Source organism: Trifolium pratense, linkage group LG3, assembly GCF_020283565.1.
Source record: "Trifolium pratense cultivar HEN17-A07 linkage group LG3, ARS_RC_1.1, whole genome shotgun sequence".
NCBI lineage: Eukaryota > Viridiplantae > Streptophyta > Magnoliopsida > Fabales > Fabaceae > Trifolium > Trifolium pratense.
In genome coordinates, this window is record NC_060061.1 from 37,431,558 (window position 1) to 37,456,290 (window position 24,733).

General features: G+C 32.6%; 2 protein-coding genes across 2 annotated transcripts; both read right to left on the reverse strand.

Moving 5' to 3' along the window:
* Positions 1-6,228: 6,228 nt before the first annotated feature.
* LOC123917614 (general transcription and DNA repair factor IIH subunit TFB4-like) lies at positions 6,229-13,952 on the reverse strand. The gene is made up of 12 exons (XM_045969382.1): positions 13,858-13,952; positions 11,861-11,935; positions 11,689-11,777; positions 11,339-11,609; positions 11,018-11,064; positions 10,299-10,336; positions 10,168-10,213; positions 9,936-9,989; positions 9,779-9,847; positions 8,012-8,088; positions 7,439-7,534; positions 6,229-6,794 (listed from the first exon to the last, which is right to left on the reverse strand). The coding sequence occupies exons 2-12, from the start codon at positions 11,889-11,891 to the stop codon at positions 6,728-6,730; spliced, it is 885 nt and encodes a 294-aa protein (XP_045825338.1). The 5' UTR covers positions 11,892-11,935; positions 13,858-13,952; the 3' UTR covers positions 6,229-6,727.
* A 5,182-nt stretch (positions 13,953-19,134) lies between these two features.
* On the reverse strand, positions 19,135-22,795 carry LOC123917612 (serine carboxypeptidase-like 12). The gene is made up of 12 exons (XM_045969380.1): positions 22,319-22,795; positions 21,687-21,763; positions 21,469-21,591; positions 21,270-21,372; positions 20,910-21,046; positions 20,732-20,818; positions 20,476-20,616; positions 20,261-20,332; positions 20,049-20,167; positions 19,750-19,863; positions 19,614-19,659; positions 19,135-19,502 (listed from the first exon to the last, which is right to left on the reverse strand). The coding sequence occupies exons 1-12, from the start codon at positions 22,641-22,643 to the stop codon at positions 19,419-19,421; spliced, it is 1,428 nt and encodes a 475-aa protein (XP_045825336.1). The 5' UTR covers positions 22,644-22,795; the 3' UTR covers positions 19,135-19,418.
* Between the last annotated feature and the right edge of the window lie 1,938 nt (positions 22,796-24,733).

A 24,733-nucleotide genomic window follows, 5' to 3' on the forward strand; every position in this document is an offset into this window, starting at 1 on the left:
ATATAATGTTCTCTTATTTGGCTTTGTCCAATGTGTATAAATGTATTGTTCATTAGATAAATAAATTTTATCATATTTCTTTTGATTTATAATAAGGAATCCCTTATAATAATGGTATATTTCCTCCGTCATTATTATAAGCAAAAATTATTTTTTAGATTCATTGAAAAAAATAATGTATTTGATTTATATAATTGGCTAGATACATGACTTTTTGAATGAATCTAAAAAGTGATTTTTTACTTGTAATAGTGATTGGAGGGAGTAATTTTTTATCTAATGGTAGAAACCAATTTGAATATGTCTACGAGTTTTAGCTAAATTGGCAAAAAAATGTCAAAATTATTAAATTGTATGTCATGACCAAAAAGGAAAAAAAAAAAAAAACTTGTACAAGATATGACTATCGGAGTTAAGACCCTCTTATTTTATTTATTTTATTGATGGGTTTTAAGCCCCTCTCGGTCGAAGTTACGGGGTCGAACCGTGGTCCTCCCTATCAAGTCTGACGCTAATTACCACTGAACCAACTAACAATTGATAAATCTTTTTTTTTATTTTATCATTTAGGGTGTGTTTGATATGCTAAAAACAAGATTTTTTGATTTGAAACTGGTTATAGGACTGGACAAATTAGGTAGCAAGAGACAGGACAAAATTTTTTGTCCCTCACTAAACCACATGACAACTTTTTGTCCACAGTACAACTATAATAATGGTATATTTCCTCCGTCATTATTACAAGCAAAAAATTATTTTTTAAATTCATTGAAAAAATAATGTATCTGATTTATATAATTGGCTAGATACATGATTTTTTGAATGAATCTAAAAAGTGATTTTTTACTTATATAATAGTGACCAAAGGGAGTAATTTTTTATCTGTAGAAACCAATTTGAATATGTCTACGAGTTTTAGCTAAATTGGCAAAAAATGTCAAAATTATGTATGTCATGACCGAAAAGAAAAAAAAAAAAATTGTACAAGATATGACAATCGGAGTTAAGACCCTCTTATTTTATTTATGGGTTTTAAACCCCTATCGGTCGAAGTTACGGGATCGAACCGTGGTCCTCCTTATCAAGTCTGACGCCAATTATCACTTAACCAACTAACAATTGGTAAATCTTTTATTTTTTATCATTTAGGGTGTGTTTGATCTGCTAAAAATCAGGGGACTGGACTGAACAACTTTTGTTGTACCCTGTTTGATTTGAAACTGGTTATAGGACTGAACAAATTAGGTAGCAAGAAACAGGACAAAAACAAGATTTTTTGTCCCTCACTAAACCACATGACAACTCTTTGTCCACAGTACAACTATAAAAAATACGAAAATACCCATTTTATTTTTGAATATAAAAATATTACCGCTCTATATCTCTCCGGTACAATTTTGTCATGTCCTGTATTATCTTGTTCTGTCCTGTATTGTTTTGTCCAGTCCTTACTGTTTTATGAATCAAACACACTCTTAAGATGTTTAAAGAGAACCCCAAAGAGACTCGTTAGAATTTTCTTTTATTTATTTATAATAACAGCAAACCAAAATGTTGCTCTTATAGAAAATGTAACATCAGAAAGAACCACTACGATGGTGCACAACTAGTAACAAAAGAAAATAATAATGAAAGAAAACGATGATGAACACACAATAAGTTTGATAACGAAGTTCCTCGTAATCGTACATATGCTTTCGACTGTATAATTCGCTACAACTCGTTTCTCTTCCTGATACATATAAGCCATAATCAACAATCTCTACCTTGGCGAATATCAAACCCTTATGAAGAATCACCGTATGATATTTGCATCCTTAGTGCTAGGGGGTCGTTTGCTTCTTAACACTGAGAAACATGTAACAAGTCCCATCAATGCTTGAACTTGTCACTAGTGACTGAATTGATCAACATATCAGCTGCCTTTTCTGAAGTATGAACTTTCTCAAGTAATATCTGTGCAGTTGTAAGTAGCTCACCGATCTTGTGAAACCTCACATCAATATGCTTAATTCTAACATGATACACTTGATTCTTGGCCAAATTAATGTCACTCACTTCACTCTGCTAGCTCAACTCATCTGCCACCCCATCCTCTTCCTTAGGGGTGAGCATGAACCCGAGACCCGACTCGAAACCGATATAACCGACAATATATTGAAGCATTCGGTCGGGTGCGGGTCGGGTCACGGGTCAACAAATTGCGAAAAACCGGGCATGAACGGTTGCATACGGGCGGGTGCGGGTCTCTAAAATTCAATCTCTCAATAACCGAAACCGACCGAACAACCATTAGATGCAAATTAATTTTTTTCCTTCTCTCCCTCTCAATCTCATATACTCTTCTCTTTGTTATTTTTATCCATCTTTGATATAAGATAAAAATATTATATTTTACAAAGCTTATAATTAATAATATGGTGATGAAGAAGGTGAGAAAAATATTCTAATATATATATTCTAGATCTATTTTAATTTCTACGTCTCTTCTACTTGATATTTTATTGTGTTTAGATCTACATATTGAAAGAAAGTAACTGCATCTAACCCTCTTTGTTTTTTAATTTACTTCGTCTATCTTTTGTTGCATTGTGACAAGATATTAAACTATTCAAAAATTAGGAATTTTTGGAGAATGGATGAGTTTTAGATGTAAACAAAGTTTCGATATAACTCGTAATAACCGAGCCGTTCAACCCGTCACCCGTATGACCCGAACCCGAACAAACCGAAGATATAGATGGTCGGAATTAGGCCTGAGCATCGGTCGGTTTCGGTCGGGTTCGGGCCGAAAAACACTAAATTGATAAAAACCGCAACCATTTAATTTGGACCCAATTCCGACCATCTATATCTTCGGTTTGTTCGGGTTCGGGTCATACGGGTGACGGGTTGAACGGCTCGGTTATTACGAGTTATATCGAAACTTTGTTTACATCTAAAACTCATCCATTCTCCAAAAATTCCTAATTTTTGAATAGTTTAATATCTTGTCACAATGCAACAAAAGATAGACGAAGTAAATTAAAAAACAAAGAGGGTTAGATGCAGTTACTTTCTTTCAATATGTAGATCTAAACACAATAAAATATCAAGTAGAAGAGACGTAGAAATTAAAATAGATCTAGAATATATATATTAGAATATTTTTCTCACCTTCTTCATCACCATATTATTAATTATAAGCTTTGTAAAATATAATATTTTTATCTTATATCAAAGATGGATAAAAATAACAAAGAGAAGAGTATATGAGATTGAGAGGGAGAGAAGGAAAAAAATTAATTTGCATCTAATGGTTGTTCGGTCGGTTTCGGTTATTGAGAGATTGAATTTTAGAGACCCGCACCCGCCCGTATGCAACCGTTCATGCCCGGTTTTTCGCAATTTGTTGACCCGTGACCCGACCCGCACCCGACCGAATGCTTCAATATATTGTCGGTTATATCGGTTTCGAGTCGGGTCTCGGGTTCATGCTCACCCCTAGTCGGAATTGGGTCCAAATTAAATGGTTGCGGTTTTTATCAATTTAGTGTTTTTCGGCCCGAACCCGACCGAAACCGACCGATGCTCAGGCCTACTCTTCCTAATACATATAAGCCATACTGAACAATAACATATCCAATCAATTAATATATTTTTATGAAGATAAACTTAATTGACTGTGCATATTGAAGGATAAAACAAAATATCTTGTGAGCAATTGCCTCAATAGCCGCAAAGGTGGATAAGCCACTGATCTCATCAATGGTTTTGAGAGATTGAAAATTGTACACAACAACAATAACACATGTGAACCGATCAATGTCAGTTTTATTGTTTCTCAAAATAGAAGTTCGCAACCTTTTTTATTGTCACGTCTGAAATAGTTTGATGTAATTGGTATCTTTTTTGAAAAATAAGAAACAACATATACTCTTAGTCTCATATATAAACAATAAATTTTTTTGTTAAGTAGTTTAGTGGTTAAAAATTCAACATTTAAGGTGGATAAGTGAGATGATCGGAGTTTGAACCTCAATTCCCTGCATATATAATGCAATGTCTTGCCAACAATGGTGAATATTTATCAAAAAAATAACTAATTATATATTTTTCTTTTTATTTTTGTGAAATTGTCACCAATATGATCATAACAAAGATGAAGAGGACCCCCAAAACCTCTAATTCAAGGCCCTAATTCAAAACAATAACATATGTCACTGTGGAAGAGTCAAAATGGGTGATAGTTGGTTGGATCTATGGCCATTGGCCTCTCATCATCATGATTCATATAGCAGTACAGGATTATTAGGATGGATAAGAACCTATCATTTTCTTATGAAGGACCACAAAGATCATTGATTAGGTCATTCCCTCTTGAATAAAAAATGTTAGCCTCTATATATAAGTTAATTGCTGAGTACAGACATAATTAAGTCATAGGACCGCTGGTTCTTATTTATAAGTCAGCTTCCTCTAAACAGTGTGCTTGTGGCAAAGCCAATTGACTGTTATGTGCACCAACTAGTCTACTTTGTACTTTTGTATCTTAAATTACCTTCCTTTGTGCAAGTTGTTATTGTCCACATCCAGCGTTCCTAAAGACAACCACTTTTGTTTTGTTTGTTGATGTAACAAGCCAAATGGAATTTTTCTTTACGTGACGCAGTTATAGATGTCAACCGTTCGATTAAAATAAATGACTGATATCATTTTACCATATGAAATCGAACCGTCTGATCTTAGATAAATGAACGAACTTTTTTACATTGTAAAACTGCATGTACCTTTACGGTAATGAATTCAAATACAATTATGTTAAGATTTAGTATTAGGATATGTAAGTTTTGCTAAGCATTAGTTCAAAAACTCTCGAAAATTTTGCCTTTTCATGCATTTCATTTGAAATGTGTCAAGATGTCTTTACTCTGATTGGTGTGAATTTACCAACATATGACATAAATAAATAGTAGATATTTGAGTATTTAGTGTTTAATCCTTAACTGATGTGGATGAAAAAATATTTATTAGAAGATGTCAACCTTACAATTGTGCAGAGAGGATCTCTTTTTGTTTTTCTTTTTTTTTTAATTGGTCTGAATTTAGATCATGCATGAACATAGGTTTCTGATGGTGGTGATACTATTGCTTTTGACATGGGTTTTAAGTCTTGTAGAACATAGGTTTTAAATCTTGTAGAAAATGTAGTAATATATTATATATAATTGTTAAGAGGAAGATACATGAGGCCCTCAAGTTCAGAAGATAAATTCCGAAGTGTCATTGTGAAATTATTTCAGAAGTTACATTCCGAACTAATATTAAATTTGGAATGTTAACTTCCAAACTGCGTTTAAGGGTAAAACAATATTTTTGGGGGTTTGAGAACAACTTGAGGGGCTTAAAGAGCAATATTTGTCATTTTTTACAATCGATGGGTCTAAAGCCCTTACTTTACTTGCCCAAAGGTTAAGACTGCCCCTGCCCTGAAGGAAATGGTAAAAGTAAAGTTGGTGCACCAACAGTCCAACACACTTTGCAGGTTTGAATATTTGCAATATGAAGAAATTAAAATATATAGATATATACAATACAAGTGCTTGGCATTGACAATAATTTATGAAAAGTGCTTGGCATTGACAAGATCAATGCTATGCAATGATGGTGTATTAATTCCTAGAGTGGGTTATTAGATAACCACCTAGTCAACATGCCTAAGCATTCTTCAGGTTTGTACTCTGGAGCAGTATGTCCTCCCCCCTGTAGTTTTTTTTTTATATAAATATGGTATGCCTTAGTTATATATATATATACATAATTATGCTAATGTTGTGATTGATATAAAAAAAAAAAAAAAGCTAATAGGTTATTTGGCAGCGTAACTATGATGGAATATACTCAGTTAGTCTGCTTATAGGTTGGCTATGTCAAATTTAACGGGGAATGGGAGATTCCATTTTAATGAAGATTGACATCTACTTTGGCAGTTGACAGTTCAAGCAATGGTGAAGTTGTTATGGAGGGTGAAGAGTATCCTATCAACAACGAACCATAGCCAAGGTCGATAGGAAGGTTACTACAGTATGCTAGTGGGGAGTTCTCCCCAGATCATGGGTTACAGGGATGTCATATGTCGAGGTAGTCGGATAGCAGGAAGAGTGGACCGATGTAGTGAGCCAAAATAGCGGGTCGGGCAAAATATATTTATAACAGTACGCTTTGTAAAATAAATAAATAAATAAAAAATGATAAATCAATTTCATCATTCCATGTATAAAGAATATAAATCAATTCAGGTGGGAGATCAGATATCTGTTTATAAAGCCATCGACACACTTTCTTTACTATGTTATCAGTTGCCATCATTAGAGACACCTTTAAACATAGCTCACTTTTTGACACAACAAAAATTCATGATAGCTCATCATCACGAAGGAATAAATGCCATCAAAAGGAAAGAGTTCATTAGAAGATTTGAACATCATTCAAATCATAGCCTTCCAAATGCACGAAACCTTTCAGACAAAAGCCTGTTATGCAGCTCCCTCCCATATGAAGAGAGCCTGTAGTTTTGTTAATGTTGTCCCAATTGATGCTGATCTCCATAACTAACCTGAGCTTCCCGCCAAGACAGAATTTGATGCCAAAATTTCATTAAGATACATATATGGAAGAGATCAAGAGAGACTTAACAGATAAGCTCTCTTGAGAACATGACAAAATAAGTGTTATAAACCCGGAAACATTAAGAAGCCTTTCTTTTCCGACTGTCTGCTGAGGCAACATCAGATTGAGCCTGGCCAAATACAGAGCTGCAAAACGTGCAAAGGCACAAAATAACAGAGGTAAATGACAACACGGTAATTCAAGTGCTACAGTTAAGTATCAAGTAACCACATTTTCCATTCAATGACTAAGATATCAATAATGCCGCATTATACGAGGTTGTCCAAAATATAGGACTGAAGAGGTTGCCCTCAGGTAATCAGGTTTTTATATTTAGTAAAAAAAATTGACACTTATTTATTTATTTAGTAAATTAAGGCTTCAAAAGTTGGGTCATAGACTTATAGACTTGTAGTAAAGCATGGATAAATATATTTCATATCTGTCAACCACGGGTTCATCCTAATTAGTAGGTGTTGTCTTCCACATAATGTAGGTTTTCTTCAGATTCTAAATATGCTAATCGTTAAATTAGATACACTCTCTTTCATCCACAGCTATAAAATTCAGCTACGTAGAGGAACTTTATAATTTGTATTAAATAACAGCCTCATAATAAATGAATAAAAAGAAGACAATTGAAAGACAGAGATTTCAGTAAAAGTTGAACTAATTACTGCAATCTGCAAATAATGAACATTTACATTCATTTGATGTATCATAAATGCTGAAGCTTGCGGAAAGATAATGACAGGAGAAATGATATAGTATTAGAAAAATAAACACTTACCTACAGGTTGAGCACTTGTCGTGATGCTCACAGAATATGGATAAGCATACAGAACATACATAGCCCATGTCAATTGTTTGCTTATGGCAGAAGCACCTGAACATTTCATACAATTATCTAAGTGTGGATCTCATAGTTTCTATTACAAACAGCAGAAAAATGCCAGCACAAGAAGAGATTGCCCTCAGGTAATCAGGTTTCTATATTTAGTAAATTGAGGCTTCAAGTTCAAAAGTTTGGTTATAGTAAAGCATGGATAAAATATATTTCATATTAATCAACCACAGGTTACATAAAAAGACTTGCCAAGGCGAATGCCATTTAATCTCAAAATACAGAATTTGATATCTTCACCATATAGAAGCAATGTACAGAACAGGTGAGTATTTTCAAACCAACATAAATCAAAAGGGAAAAAGAAATGACCAATTGGAGAAAATGATAAACAAGTTTGACGATAGTTATGCTGTAGTCAAAATGTTTCCAGCTTTACAGGAGGGATGAAGAAATAAAGAGGGGAAAAAATTGAGAAATCTAAAACAGGAAAAGATTAGTAGCAAAGGAATAACTTACGAGGCACGAAAATCCACACCCAAAGATTTAGGAAGCCTTAAATATTCACGAGAATGCAAATCAGTTGCAAACACTGTCTACATACATAAACAATGTCATATTAGTGTCAGAAGTAAAACAAGTAAAATTGCAAAGACAGATAACCATATCTCGGTAAAAACAAAAAACTCTCATAATTTGTTTATTCTAGCAACACACACTCTATAACACTTTTTCCAACACACTCTTTTATTGGTTGAAATTCATATATGTTCCACTAAATTTTTGTGGGGCCTACTTGATATAGTTAAATCCATTTGAAAGGAACACAGGGATTGGAGTAACAACTAACTGCTAATATTGGCCATTTAAAAAATACAGTTTATTTATCTTCTACTAGGAGCTACTCCCTTAGTCCCATTATGAATGTCATTCTAGATTGTATCACACAAATAAAGTTATAAATGAAAGGAAGAGAATAACAATTTTACCAAATTAATCTTATCAAGCATTAGTGTATTCATAATTATCATAAATTCAAAGTCTATAATAATGAATTAGTAGTGATGCACATAATATTATTTACAGGATACAATTGGAGAAAAATAAATAATATTCCATTGAAAACTAAAAAAAAGACATCATTTTTAGACAATTGTTTTTGCAAATGAGACTCATAATCGGCCGGAGAGAGTACATAGTGAATACAACAAAGAACCCAATGGTTTTGAATGCTTTTTACGACATTTTATGTTGTGACCCGAAAGTATTGGCCATTTTAAAACAGGGATTGGAACATATTAGTAGGCCAACTCCCCTCTCTAACAAAAAGGAACATAGGGATTGGAATCATTTAAAATAACAACTAACTGCTAATATTGGCCATTTTATACTGTGACTCGAAAATGATTCCAACATGTAGTTTATACCATATACATACCACCTTATCTTGAAGTACAACCATGAAAGAGCAAGCTCAAATACCACGTGCAAGTAATGAAACAACAAATTGTCCATCTTGAAGTACTATCAAATAGCAATTTGACAATAAATTTGAGGACTTAATTGTTGAATAGACACTAGGTTCATTTTCGACTTTAATATCAATTTTATGCCATACAACTTAGAGGGAAGGAAGACATTCATAACACTAAAAGAACGTTTCATTCATGTTTTCTTGTGTGTATTCTAAAGGCATTCATGTTGATAACCATTTCGTAACAACGGCATTGTAAATTACTTATGAACTACTGAAAGCTTGATAAGAAGTTTTTACCATCTTAAAGCAAAGTATGAGCTGGCCCTGTCATCATCTTACACTACGGTGATGAATATAACTAAGACATGACTTTTTTATTTATCCGAATTAAGACATGTGTTTGTGAACAGAGAGCAGTAGAACACTAGTATCAGCATTATATACTGTCTTGCACCACCACAGGGGTTTCTTATACCACAATTTTTATTTTTTTTTGAAGTCTTATGTTATACTTATACATGTATACTGGTACCAGAATATTGACTTATAAGCAAGGCTAACAGTGCTATTCAAATCTGGTGTTCAGAGAGAAAGAGAGACTTCAATGAATGCTAATATTAACTAGCAACCACGGTATTCAAGTTTTAGTATGGGGCTTCAGCATAGTGACACTTCTATCTCTATTTTTAGTCCACTTTTTAATTGAGGCCACTAATTAATTGAACTATATGAGCGAAAAAATAAACTATATTGCAGATCACATGATAGCTTCAAAACAGCCAAATGAATCAATTAAGACACAAACTTACTGAAAGATATTGAAAAAGCCCTTCCAATTGGGGAGGCCTGTAATATATGCCACCAGTTATGTATGAAGCCTGTATACAAACATAGAGAGAAATGAAAGAGTCAATATATCGTAATCTGCAATACCAAAATATGCGGTTGTGTACTTAATTTAACTACCTGCTGAAGGAATGCAGAATTGTTTGAACCAATATAACAAGAATCTACAGGAACCTGCATTGCAAAAATGTTACACAAATTAACTGGCTAATATAAAAAGACAAGCAATCCTCGTGTGTATAGACTTATATTGTTGAAGTCCTGCTACCTAACAGTATGCAGACAAGTATTGCCAGAGTAGAGACCAATCCTAAAGAAACAAAGAAAGAAAAAGTGAAGTTTCAGTACATACTGAAGAATGCTGAGCAGAGAATATTGCATTCATGATTGCCACGTACCTGAAAAGGATGGAAAGTGTGATTTGAAGTGAAACGGCAATACAGAAATTAAAAGTGTAAAATGTAAGGATCATGAGGTAGGTACTGTTCTGGTCCATCAGTAGATCCGTGCAGACATAGAATCTGTTCACAAATAAGTAAATAAATAAATAAAAAAGTCATTATTCAAATTATGTAGATTAGTAATGAAATGGTAAAATAAAGAAGCAAAAACTAAAGTTAAAAAAAAAAAAAAAAACTGAAAATACTAATAACAGAATGTTGAATTCTGTTAAAACCAAAAAAAAAAGCCTACATATCAATTTAAAAACAGAGATGTGCAATCATATGAGCAAATTTCCAGGTAGGATTTGGAAATCTCATACTCCAGTTTAAACCAACTCAAAAGCGACTAGATGTCAATAAACATTTATAACTTAGAACTATCCAAATCAACTTTGACCGCAAAACAATTTCTAGAGAACTCTAAACCTTCATTACTAATTGTTGCCACAAACAATTGAAAGTAAACAACCTGTAGGTGCGAGACTGAACACAATATATAGCAACAAATAATCAATGAATTAAAAAACCCAAGGCTTATAACTTATAAGAAATGTGTTCGAAAAAGCCAAAACGCCACAATATTAACTTTCATTCGACAGACCAGATCTGAACATGATTTTCACAATAGCCATTCAGCTCTAATGTCACTACTATCAACCCACAATGACGCACATTAACACAAGAAAACTACATTCAAGTGTAATATAAAATCCCATATAAGAACATATTCATGATTAGGAGGAACAAGTATAAACATACCCGAGGTTGAGGATGCATCGGTCCTGCACGAAAAGCTCTCTGTATATCTAATTATCAAATCAGGTCAAACAAAAATCCCATGAATGCAATACAGATTCAAAATAAAAAAATCATTTATCATTCAATTTCAGCAACAAAAGTTCCTAATCATCAACAATAATAAAAAGAAATTGAAAACCCTAACAGTTAAAACAATGTGTTGCTGCTTTTAATTTCATGAAAAATGAATAACCAAAATGAAAATTCATTGGAAAATAAATCCATCCAATTAATTGCATGAGAAAAATGAATAAGCATAAAATGAAGCAGTGAAAAGGATACAACAGAGGGCCATGGACAATGCTCCCGATAACAGTGAAGAAGGAACGGTTGGCGGTTTATGATCCGTTGTGAATTGGTGATCCTTAGCGGCAAATTCATCAAGATTATGAAGAAGATTGGAATAAAGCGCGGGCATTGTACCGTTAGTGGAAGCATGGTTCCTGTCGGAAGAGGAATCGTAAATGTAGGAACATGAATTGCATCCGGTGGCGATAACTACAACTTGGTTGAGTTGACCGAGGAGGAGTATTGAATTGAGAAAAGCGAGAACCTAAAAAAGGAAATTAGAATAATGAATAAGAGTGAGTGGTTGGGAAATTAGAATAATTATTGTTGTTGTTGATACTTACTTGAGAGAGAAAGTCAGAGAAGTGGAAGGAGAAAGTGGACCAGAAGAAAGGATTGGTGTCTAGTGTGACGACGAGGAGGCTGATGTCATCTGCAATGAAAGAGATGGGTTAGTGATTGATTAGTGTGGCATCAGATATTGTGTGTTGAGTTGAGGGATAAAGGGATGGGAACCTGTGTAATGTTTTGAAGGAGCGGAAGCCATGGTGTCTGGTTTCACTTAAACAATGGCACCACACCGTAGCACAACTGCACAAGGAGTAAAATGAAGGCCCAAGTTCTCAATATGTAATTCAGAAATGTTTTTTGGCACAAATCTTAACATCAGATCAGACACTTTTTTTATACCTTTGAGCGAGATGTAAAGAATCTAAAATTTTTATAGGGCAGAATCTACATTTTTTTAATACCTTTGGCAGAGATGTAAATTGTAAAGAATCTTACATATATAGAATTTTCTAAATGGAACCAAAAAACTTTACATGATTTCTCCTAGTAGGGGTTAGGATCCAACTCAACTCTAAAAATTGTCTTGTCTCTGTTTTATTTGATCCACAAAGCACTAGATTGTTACGGACTAATGACAGGTATTTTTAGTGTTAAACCCCGAGTCCGTCTTAAACAATTAAGACGTCCTATTCTAAACTTATATGCATTTTTTTAGATGCAGTTTTTCCTGTTCCTCTCAAAAAAAAGTAGTTATTTATATTTTTCAATTAAAAAAAGAAAAAAAAATTGTTTTTAAATAAAAATAACTTCCCCATGTATCTGGCACAGTAAAAACTGTGTATATGAAACTGTACATAAGTTTAGTCCTTTTATTAATGATAAATTATTTAAAAATATTATATTTTTACCGAATGAAGCACCAAAAACTCAAACTACTTTATTTAAATTGTAAATAACATTCCAATATCAACCTTCTACCTACTTAAGAAGAAAATATATATATATATATATATATATATATATATATATATATATATATATATATATATATATATATATATATAAAATAACTCAGGCATGGGCTTGTTGCATAATAATCTTGCATCCACACAGCACACAAGTAAACATTGAAAATTGATGCTGAAGTATTAAGCATGAAATCATGGTTACATCAAAAGGTGCAATAAATTATTCTTTTTCCTTGGGAGGGAACTAGTCCTTGATTAAGATCATAATAGAGTACATCAGAACTAAAACTTCCGGTGCCTATGTGAATTATCAGATTTTATGCTACATTTAAGTGAGGAAATTATAATCAACATACAGCATAAGTGATGGTGTTTTCTGTGGCACCCTTAACCCCGGAAATATTTATTAATAGATACAGCAAATATAATTGATTTCCGTTGAAAAATAAAATATGGGTTTCAAAATTCTTGTTTTTTTTTTTTTATTAAAAATATCACATTTAAAACCATAATCACACAACAAGCATCTTAGATTAAAATAAAAATAATTCAATTAGACTCACTAATGGAATAAACTATTTTCTGAAAATATGACATGAATTCAAATCTTTGAAATAAGTTACAAAACAAAGTAATATATTAATAACCCAACCCAGATGTCACTATATCAGAGCTATATCCAACACTAAAGTATAAACAAGTCAATTGATTAGTCTAGCAAAGGCATAAATATAAGGCCAAGGAGTAGGCCTCAACTTCGTTCTCTTGAAAGAAAATCAACTTCACTTTGTGAAATTACACTGATACTTATCTATAACAAATAAAGCATAAAATACTCAAAATAAGCATAATAGTTCCAAAGGAAGAATTATTGCATACATACAAACTCAAAAGCACCTAAGTCTTGTATGCTACCTTCATTTCATAAAATACTTGGAGGCCATACCATAAAATAAGCATTGCTATTTGTGGCGTACATGTAAATTATGACCACAGGGCATCAATATCAGTGCAGTAGAACTAATCATCTATCAATTTGCAACATTGAATACAATTTGATGCATTGAAAAATAAATAGTACATGAAAAACAATACAAAAAAAACACATTATTTATGTCAAATGTGTGGACTAAAAATAAATATTTGATAGAAACAAAAATCATAGATATCAGAGCCAAATTTTAACCTTTCTCTTAGTATGCAAAAAACGTAGACAGATTACTGTAAAAGAAGAAAAAAAAAATGGAAATTCACCTCCGCTCCAACTATTGTTGCATAAGAACCAGCACTAAAATCACCAACATCACTTGTTTTGGCTCTGACTGTCAAATCAATTTAAAGAGACAAAGCGGACCTAAAAGTACAAGTAAAAGAATGTCAAAATCCACAAACATGGAACTGACGAAAAGGAAAACAAGGAGTAATGTGCCAAAGATCAAAACACTTGCCGTGAGACAGGTGGACAATAGTGGTGATGACGAGCTGTATCAATTTCCCAAAGAGAGCTTCCTGCTCCAAAGAAATCTTCATCAGCAAAACAAATATAGAACACAAATAGCTGACCCGAGATAAACTTAGGGACCCAATATTGTAAACTATGATCTAATATAGAACAGGACATGTGCGCAGTGCATATATATATATATATATATATATATATATATATATATATATATATATATATATATATATATATATATATATATATATATATATATATATTATGTCTAATAGTAATGCATATCACCATAATAAAACATTGATGAGGGAAGCACCGTATTTGCCTTCATTAAGTTATATGTCAACATCATTGTTGACACTTAAATACAAGTATAAAAGGTCATAATTATTCTGAATGTGTCGATCTTAATATCATGCTTAATTTTTTTTTTGTATATGAAACATCAAACAAACAAGCATGTGTGCATTCATGTTTGGAAGTGCATTCAACAAGAGCCTGAAAAAAGCTAACCTTGAGCATATAACAATACATGTAAGATTAAATGGTAAAGCATAGCTTCTCTTACATCACACAATATGAATAATAGTACACAAACTAATGAGACAAAAAAACAATCATGCAGTTTTCCAATTTTCACCAGGTTTGGTTTACGAAAAATAACAGAATTCAGATTAGACTAGACAGAGAACTTAAAGGGGTGCTCAGTCATAGCGCCTGACTTCACAAGATCAGATTCCTCAATGTGAAAATGGCCACTGCCTGATTTCTGGCAGGCTGTCGCACCAGTCTGGGCATTATCCAAGTTAGAAGGATTTACTTCATCTGTTATGATCACTGTCTTCAATATCAGTGCAGTAGAAGTGTAGAACTAATCATCTATCAATTTGATGCATTGAAAAAGAAATAGTACATGAAAAACAATACAAAAAAACAGCATAGAGACCACATGGAAACCAAATGTGTTACATGAGAGAATCCCTATTAAATATGCCCAATATACATCAGAAACTCCTAGCACAAACCATCAACAAAACTCCCAACATAAAACACACACAAAAGCTCCTAAGCAATACTCAAAGTGTCCACCGAACCACAACTCAGCAAACATAATCCAAATTGCTCCAATTATCTAACTACACAGCAAACCATACAATGCAGACCCAATAAAGCTCAAAAAGTTTTATTTAAAGAGACAAACAACCCCAAAATCACCTAAGCACATAAGTGGAAAATTGAATGCATAAAAAGTATTTGAATATGAAATTCATTTATTTCCAATTCCAATCTATTTGTCAAAATCCAACAAAATAAATTCTAATGACAATGCTAACAAGAACAATATATAAAACGTCTCAAAAACAACACAATTCTTATTAAAAAGAGACACAAACAAGCTACATGAGTTGTTGTTGCTGCCATAGTAGTACTTGTTGCAGGTTCATGGTTAGAAGGCTATATTGCTATTTTTTATTTGTATTCCATTCCACTTAGATGGTTGTGTTAGGAGGCAATGACCCATTGAAGAAACTTTTGGACAAATCTCCATTATGAACGTACCTCAACTTTTTCATAGCTCAAAACAATGGTTAAGTAGTCACTAATCAGAAATCACAAAGGTAACCATTAATATATTTTTGCCATTAAATAAAAAAGGTAATTATTACTTTTCATATTTGGGAATTTTTTCATATCATGAATCCACAAAAAGAATGAACTTTCATAGGAAAAAAATGTAAAGTTCAAATCATATGAAAATTAAATTTAGGGTTTTCACTACAAAATGTAAATCATCCAACAAGAAAATTGAACATTTCAATTGTAATTTCCAAATGAGCAAACAATCCCCAGAAGAACAAAGATAAAAAAATGATATTGAAGTAACCAATACACACATATAGCAACTAAGACCGATTCCCATCAAATTCCCAGTTTCCCAACAACAAGAAAATCAATTCTCACAAGATTATATGGATTAATTAGCAAAACATGAAGATTGAGTAATAAGGATTATACTCACTGTTCCGGTGGAGGGGGGACGAACAGAGAGGACGCAGCTGAGAACGAAGAAAGTGGAGACGGTCTTTAGACCGGAGAGGGTCGCCGGAGTAGAGAGTGATAGGGTTTTGCCACTTTTGTTTTGTTTGTTGCTGTAACAAACCAAATGGAATTTTTCGTTACGTGACGCAGTTATAGATGCCAGCCGTTCGATTAAAATAAATGGTTGATATCGTTTTACCATATGAAATCTAACCGTCTGATCTTAGATAAATGAACGAGATTTTTTACATTGTAAAACTGCATGTACCTTTACGGTAATGAATTCAAATACAATTATGTTAAGATTTAGTATTAGGCTATGTAAGTTTTGCTAAGCATTAGTTCAAAAACTCTCGAAAATTCACGCATTTCATCTTAAATGTGTCAAGATGTCTTTACTCTGATTGGTGTGAATTTACCAACATATGACATAATAAATAGTAGATATTTGAGTATTTAGTGTTTAATTCTTGTGGATGAAAAAATATTTATTAGAAGAGGTCAATCTTACAATTGTGCAGAGAGGATCTCTTATTTATTTATTTTTAAATTGGTCTGAATTTAGATCATGCATGAACATAGGTTTCTGATGGTGTTGATACTATTGCTTTTGACATGGGTTTTAAGTCTTGTAGAACATAGGTTTTAAATCTTGTAGAAAATGTAGTAATACATTATTTATAATTGTTAAAGCATTTATTAAGAGCAGGGACGGACCCAGACATTAAATACTAGTGGAGCTAGAAAAATTAGTCACTGCTATTTTAATAATTTAATATATGACAGTACTAATAAAACAACAAACCAAAAAAATTAGATTAAATATTTGTTGAATCATGCATATTGTGGTATTGTTTGATGATTCACAATATATTGGACCAAAAATATATAGATTAAGTATGTGTTTGGTTTCACGTTTCAACACCCCAAACGTGAGTTTGAAAGGTCAAACGTGGTTTCCCAACAAAACTTTATGTTTGGTTTGAATACAATAAAAATTGATTCTATCCCAGACTCACGTTGAACCTGAAGCTGCGATTCCGAGCTTCTGCGTCTACTTTAATTGATTCTGAGTTTTACTTTATCTTTTCGAATCCTTCTTCCCTTATTACCCTTTTTGTCTTTTTGTCCGTCCTGATTTGTTGTTCAAGAGGAAATATGTCAAAGAGAACAAGGATTGTAGGGACTCTACTGATAAATCGTTGCTTGCAAAATCAATTATGCCACTTATTTTCCTGATTCAACTATTTTCTTCATGGTATTTTACTGTTTATTTGCTACAGTGCCGCTGCCTCAAGGTTAGAGATGAGAAATTGGGCTTTATTGACCCGTTCCATTTAACTGTTAAATCCAAAGCCCCATCATTAAATATAAAGTAAAATAAAACAAGAATTATTTTTTTACTTAAAAATTGTTTTTTCTTTTGGTTAGTTACAAATTGTTTTTTTTTTTTACGAATAATTGTTTGTTACTACCCAAAATAATTGTTTGTTAATTTTTTTTATTAACCAATGGGTAATATTTCTATTTATTAAATTTGAAAATATTTATAAAATTATACAACATAAATTTAAATAATTGTTTAAAATTGAATAAAAAATTGATCAATATATATAAACAAATATGTTAAAACCCATTTTGGTCATTTACACACTCAAAAGCAATTTTGACATAAAAATATCCAAACAACATATTTATACAAAATCACTTCTTGTGAACATATCCAAACATAAATTACTTTACATTCAACTCACTTTTACTCAAACTCAATTCTCCAAACTCAATTCTACCAAACTCAATTCTAGTCACCGCTAAACCAACCACACATTAACTTATAGTTTATTTGATAAGCTAATTCAATTTTACTAATTATACCTTACTTGAAAAAAATAATATCAATTCAACATTTTTTTAAATGTTATTTCATATTCATATGCTAGTTCAATTGCTAATTTTATCCAATTAATTATCCACTATTTTATGACAAACATATTTAAAATTGATTATTATAAAATCAAGGCTTAATTATACATTTAGTCCCTTACGTTTATTTTAGGTTTCAATTTGGTCCCTTACATTTAAAAAGTATCAATTTGGTCCCTTACGTTTATTTTAGCTTTCAAGTTAGTCCTTTCCGTCAATTTTGTCACATGTGGCGGCTAATTTGCATATGTGGACTGACACATGGCACTTGGACACACTGACACGTGTACTGTTCAAACGGTGTTAGTGACAAAACTAACGGAAAGAACTAACTTGAAACCTAAAATAAACGTAAGAGACCAAATTGATACTTTTTAAACGTAAGAGACCAAATTAAAATCTAAAATAAACATAAGGGACCAAATGTGTAGTTAAGCCTAAAATTAAACTATATAACTTAAAATTTTAGGGCATCTACGTATAACGAAAGACTATAAATCATCAACTATGGATTATTATGAACTAATATTTAGGATCCGTTTGGCCTAGCTTTTTGTAGGTGCAGAAGCTCTTTTAATCATAAAGTTAGAAATAATAGTTTTTTAACTAAAGTGAAAATGTTTGGTAAATCTTAATTTTTTTTTTTTAAATATAGAAACTGTTTTTTTTTTTTGCTACAGCTTTTAGAAATTGTTGTTTGGTCTAGCTTCTTACTTTTAAGTAAAAAGAAGAGGAAAAAAAGTTAGGCCAAACAGACCCTTAAACTAATATGTGTATCGAGAAACTTACCGTTATCAATAATAAACGTTAAACTAATATTTACATTAATATTAAATGACTAATAATTATTTATAAAATATATTTAAGTTTTTTATAAAAAGAAAAATTGTGCTGGGCTGGTGTGGCTATAGCTACACCAAGCCTTGAACAGGTCCGCCCATGATTAAGAGGAAGATACATGAGGTCCTCAAGTTCGGAAGATAAATTCCGAAGTGTCATTGTGAAATTATTTCGGAAGTTACATTCCAAACTAATATTAAATTTGGAACGTTAACTTCCAAACTGCGTTTAAGGGTAAAAAAATATTTCTGGGGGGGTTTGAGAACAACTTGAGGGGCTTAAAGAGCAATATTTGTCATTTTTTACAATCCATGGGTCTAAAGCCCTTACTTTACTTGCCCAAAGGTTAAGACTGCCCCTGCCCTGAAGGAAATGGTAAAAGTAAAGTTGGTGCACCAACAGTCCAACACACTTTGCAGGTTTGAATATTTGCAATATGAAGAAATTAAAATCTATAGATATATACAATACAAGTGCTTGGCATTGACAATAATTTATGAAAAGTGCTTGGCATTGACAAGATCAATGCTATGCAATGATGGTGTATTAATTCCTAGAGTGGGTTATTAGATAACCACCTAGTCAACATGCCTAAGCATTCTTCAGGTTTGTACTCTGGAGCAGTATGTCCTCCCCCCTGTAATTTTTTTTTTATATAAATGGTATGCCTTAGTTATATATATATATACATAATTATGCTAATGTTGTGATTGATATAAAAAAAAAGCTACCATGCTAAAGGGCTTACCTTCACAGTTGCAAATGTCATCCGATTTGAGTAAGTCCTCGTGTATCTATCAATTAATATTAAATAAAAGTCGAATTTTGTTATTTTATAATAAAGATCGCAGCGAGTAATAAATAGTTGGAGTGTGCGTGCATACCCTGCTACTTGGTCATTAGAATACCATGGCCTCCAATCATCAACAATGGAATAGTTTAAAGATCTTATCCACGCTTGAGTCGCCAAGAATGGAACTCTCATGTCATGATCCCCGCTGTTAACAAAATTTATCATAAAATCAGAAAACTAAATTACATGGACAATTTATATTATGCTCAAATTCAATACTTAAAAAACATTAAGGAATCAAATATACATAGCAATATATATATATATATATATATATATATATATATATATATATATATGCATACTATAATATATAGTAAAAAGATTGACCTGTATATTAATGAACGAAAGCCTTTTTTGCTAAGATTTGCATGATAGGGAAAACTGTTAAGGGTTTCATGCTTAAATGGTAAGTCGTTGTTACATCGCTTCCATTTTCCTATACTTCCCTGAATTGCACATATAATACTCTTATAATTGAACAAGTAATACCATTGTAAATAAATAAATAAAAAAAAACTTTTTTGTCAAGAAATAAATACCTTTCGAATGTGCAGTGCTTTGCGAACATTATCGTCGTTAGCCCAATAGGGACTGAGGAAATATGCATCAGTCTACCGATGGGAAAGGAAGAAAATCAGATATTTTAATTAGATGACAGGAATGTTCTAAGACCTAATTACTAGAAAAATATGAGTGTCTGAATATAATTACGCAAACATCAAACTCTAATGATAAATTAGTTTTGAGAAGTTACCCGACAATATAAAGGTGTCATTGTGAGAGAAGAACTAAAAATGTCACGAGCCTTATCAATAAGTCTCCTACTAGAAACTGTATGAAAATCAGATTCGCATTTCGGCTCCAAAATATGAATCCCGGACACTCCTGAAATAGTCTGAGAATTCACAACAATATGCAATAGCTGAATTTTATTGTGACCGAAAAACTATCTCATAAACTATTAAACATTTTTATTTAAAGAGACATAATGCATGTTTTACAAGCCTTACCTCCTTGTAGGATTGGAAGACTCTCAGACAAAGTGCATTTTGGGGATCTATATTTGTATACTCACCTTTACAATTCTTTTGCAGTGACTGTTGTTATCAATAAAATATTTGTTAGTTAGTATTAACCAATTGTAATTCAAGAAAACAAAAATAGAACAATATAAAAAAATAAAGTTACCTGATAGAGTTCATCAGAAATGAGTGCATGAGCATGATTAAATGGTATTTGGTAATTATCATCTTTTGGTGTTGTAATGGGATTTCCCAGTATGTATCCTTGGAGGTTTATCCGCGGTTGAAGGCCACCTTCATTTTCTGTTGGAAATCATTAGCAAAGTCTGATAAAAAATTGTTCCCACCAGGAATTGAACTCTCGTTCTCCCGAACGGTTCATTTAGCAAATTGATATTAGTCTATATTAACATTGAATCATAAATATATTAAGAAATTTGAATCATTTGATATTAGTCTATATTAACATTGAACCATAGACATATTAAGAAATTTGACTAATTTGTGAGTGTAGTGTAGAATATACCATATGAAATTTCTTGAACAATAATTGGGACAGGAATGCCCGAGTATGAGTCACCAGCAATGTACACTTCATTTGATAGAAATTTTGGATGATCAATTAGCCACTACAACAAATGATTAAAGATGATTATTACAATTTATTTTACTCAAGCTGCAGAATGATACTATTATTTGTGATGCTATATGAAAAAATAATTAACCTTCCTAAGAAATTGATGAGCATTTTGAACTAGTTTCCAGGTGCTTTGCTGAACAGCAGTTTCTGTTTTGGGATATGAGAATCCAGTTCCAGCAGGCAAATCCAAAAATATAATATTACTCACCTGTTCAGCATAAATTTAATAATTAAGCTTAAATTTTCATGAAACATAAAAACTGTGATAAATTATATGTTTCATGGACTTTGAACTCAACTTGCCTTTGTCCATGAATGTTGCCTCAAGAACAAATTTGGTAAGCTCCCATTGTATACCTCATTTTTAAATGCTAGTGGACCTGTAATAATTAGCATCTAACTATTGAATTATGTTCTGGTGCACCAACAATATTACTAGTATTTGGGAATAAGACTATAAACAATTTAAGAACAGTTACTCTTCTCAATCAAGACAAAATCATAATTGCTCACAAATGTCTAAATGAGACAATTATGAATCACTAATGTCTCACACCTATGCATATGTTGAGCTGTGAGAGGAGCCTACTTTAACACCACATTTTCGGTCAAAATTTTAAGGTATTAGGTTTATGAGTCATCACACGAAGGCTCCCCTGATGGCCCAACAGTGGTGTCAAACCGCTGATTCGAAGTGTGAGAGCTATGTCAATATCCCTTCTTAGAATTGGATATTAGACATAACTTAACACTACAAAACCAGCTAGTAAGGGGTGATGATTGCCCTCACTTTATAAATACATATTCACTATTCAGGCCAGCTCGCAACCGATGTGGGACTTCTTAACACCCCTCAAAAGAAACAAATAAACTGGAGCAAACTTCCAGCTTAGGAAGCTATAATACATAAAAGCTGGTAATTTTTAGTTAGTTACCTATTTCAAAGACAAGGCCAGAGAAGCCAGAGCAACCAGGACCACCAGTAAGCCAAAGCAAGAGAGGATCTTGTTTAGGATTGTTCTCAGATTCTATAAAATAGTAAAACACTTCTGCATTCTCATCTCTTTCAGTTTCACTTACTTCAATGTATCCAGTTTCTAGTACAAAAGGAAGTGGCCCTTCAAAACCAGGAAGGAACTTCACAATATTTGATTCAGATGTTGCAAATACAATATGTGTGGATTGTAATACTATTACTAGGAACGCAAAGATAAGCATAGTAGTGTTATTGCCATTGTAATACGAACTAAGTGTTGCCATTTTAGCTTGGAAATGAAGATCTCACTGTGGGATGTGGGGGGTACATCAAAGAGAGACAGGGGGTGCTACTCGTGAGTCTTGAATAATTCACAATATTGTATTGGAACAAGATAATGTCGGTGGGTGGATCAATAGATTGGAACCACTATTATTTCTCAATTGTTGAGAAAATCAAATATTTAAGTATTCTTAAAGGACTAATATAATGATATAAATTACTAATGTAGTTATAATACTATAAATATATATTATACTAATGAAGAGAATGGAGAGAATGAAGAAGTTTTATGAGATTACTTGTTGCTCTCAAGGGTGTCTTTTACATGATCCAAAGGGTGGTATTTATACTACTAAAATTATGAATACATTAACTTAGATTTACTATTGCAAGTTGACATTTACATTGATAATTTTACATTACTATTTTAAGTTGACATTATAGATAGATATTTCAACATTAATAGTAACCAATGTCTTTCAAGATAATTTTGTTGATTTTCCAATTTATTATAACACTCCCCCTTTGAAATATCTATCATGGTGCTTTATTGAAGCTTGGTCGAGGAGATTGTGATGGGAACATGTGCTGCCTCGTTAAAAACCTTATTAGGAAAAACCCATTGGGATAAAAACCTCAATAAGGGAAAAAGAGTACAACATTATGCTCCCCCTTAACCAAGCCTAGGTAATTCTTCTTCAAAGGTCTCGAAGGTGACGCATTCCAATACTTCGTACGTGTTTCTTGAAGACTGATGTAGAAAGTGCCTTTGTAAAGAGATCGGCCACATTTTCACTCGAACGAATGTATTGAATATCAACCTCTTTGTTTCTTTCTAGCTCTTGTGTGAATGAGAAGAATTTTGGAGGGATGTGTTTGGTTCTATCACTTTTGACGTAACCTTCTTTCATCTGAGTAACACATGCAGCATTGTCTTCATACAAAATTGTTGGATTCTTATCAGTTGGTAAACCAGACGTTCCTTGGATATGTTGAGTTACTGATCTCAACCATCTACATTCTTTGCTAGCTTCATGGAGGGCAATTACTTCAGCATGATTTGAAGAAGTTGCTACAAGTGTTTGCTTTTGAGATCTCCATGATATTGCGGTGTCACCATATGTAAACACATATCCAGTCTGTGATTTAGCATTATGTGGATCTGACAAATATCCTGCATCTGCATAACCAAGTAAAACTGGTTTTGTATTGTTAGAATAAAACAAACCAAAATCAGAAGTACCTCGGAGATATCGAAAAATATGTTTTGTTCCTTTCCAATGTCTCTTTGTAGGACATGAACTGAATCTTGCTAGTAAATTCACTGCAAAGGCTATATCAGGCCTTGTACAGTTGGCAAGGTACATGAGTGCCCCAATGGCACTGAGGTATGGTACTTCAGAGCCAAGATCTGTTTCATTTTCTTCCTTAGGTCTAAACGGATCCTTTTCAACATTTAATGTTCTGCCCATCATTGGGGTACTCAAAGGGTTGGCTTTGTCCATGTTGAATCTTTTCAATACCCTTTCTGTATAGTTTGATTGATGTACCAATATACCATTTTTAGTATATTCAATTTGCAAACCAAGGCAGAATTTGGTTTTCCCCAAATCTTTCATTTCAAATTCTTTCTTTAAGTAATCTCTTGCTTCTTTAATTTCTTTATTGGTACCAATGATATTTAAATCATCAACATAGACAGCGATTATTACAAAACCAGATATTGTTTTTCTTATAAAGACACAAGGGCAAATAGGATTATTTACATAACCTTCTTTAAATAAATATTCACTCAGTCTATTATACCACATGCGTCCTGACTGCTTTAATCCGTATAATGACCTCTGCAACTTTATTGCATACGTCTCTCTGGGTTTTGAGTTTTCAGGCATCTTAAATCCTTCCGGGATTTTCATATATATGTTACTATCAAGTGATCCATACAAGTAAGCAGTAACAACATCCATGAGATACATGTCCAATTTGTTAAACACTGATAAACCAATTAAATAACGAAAAGTAATGGCATCCATAACAGGAGAATATGTTACCTCATAATCAATTCCTGGTCTTTGGGAAAAACCTTGTGCAA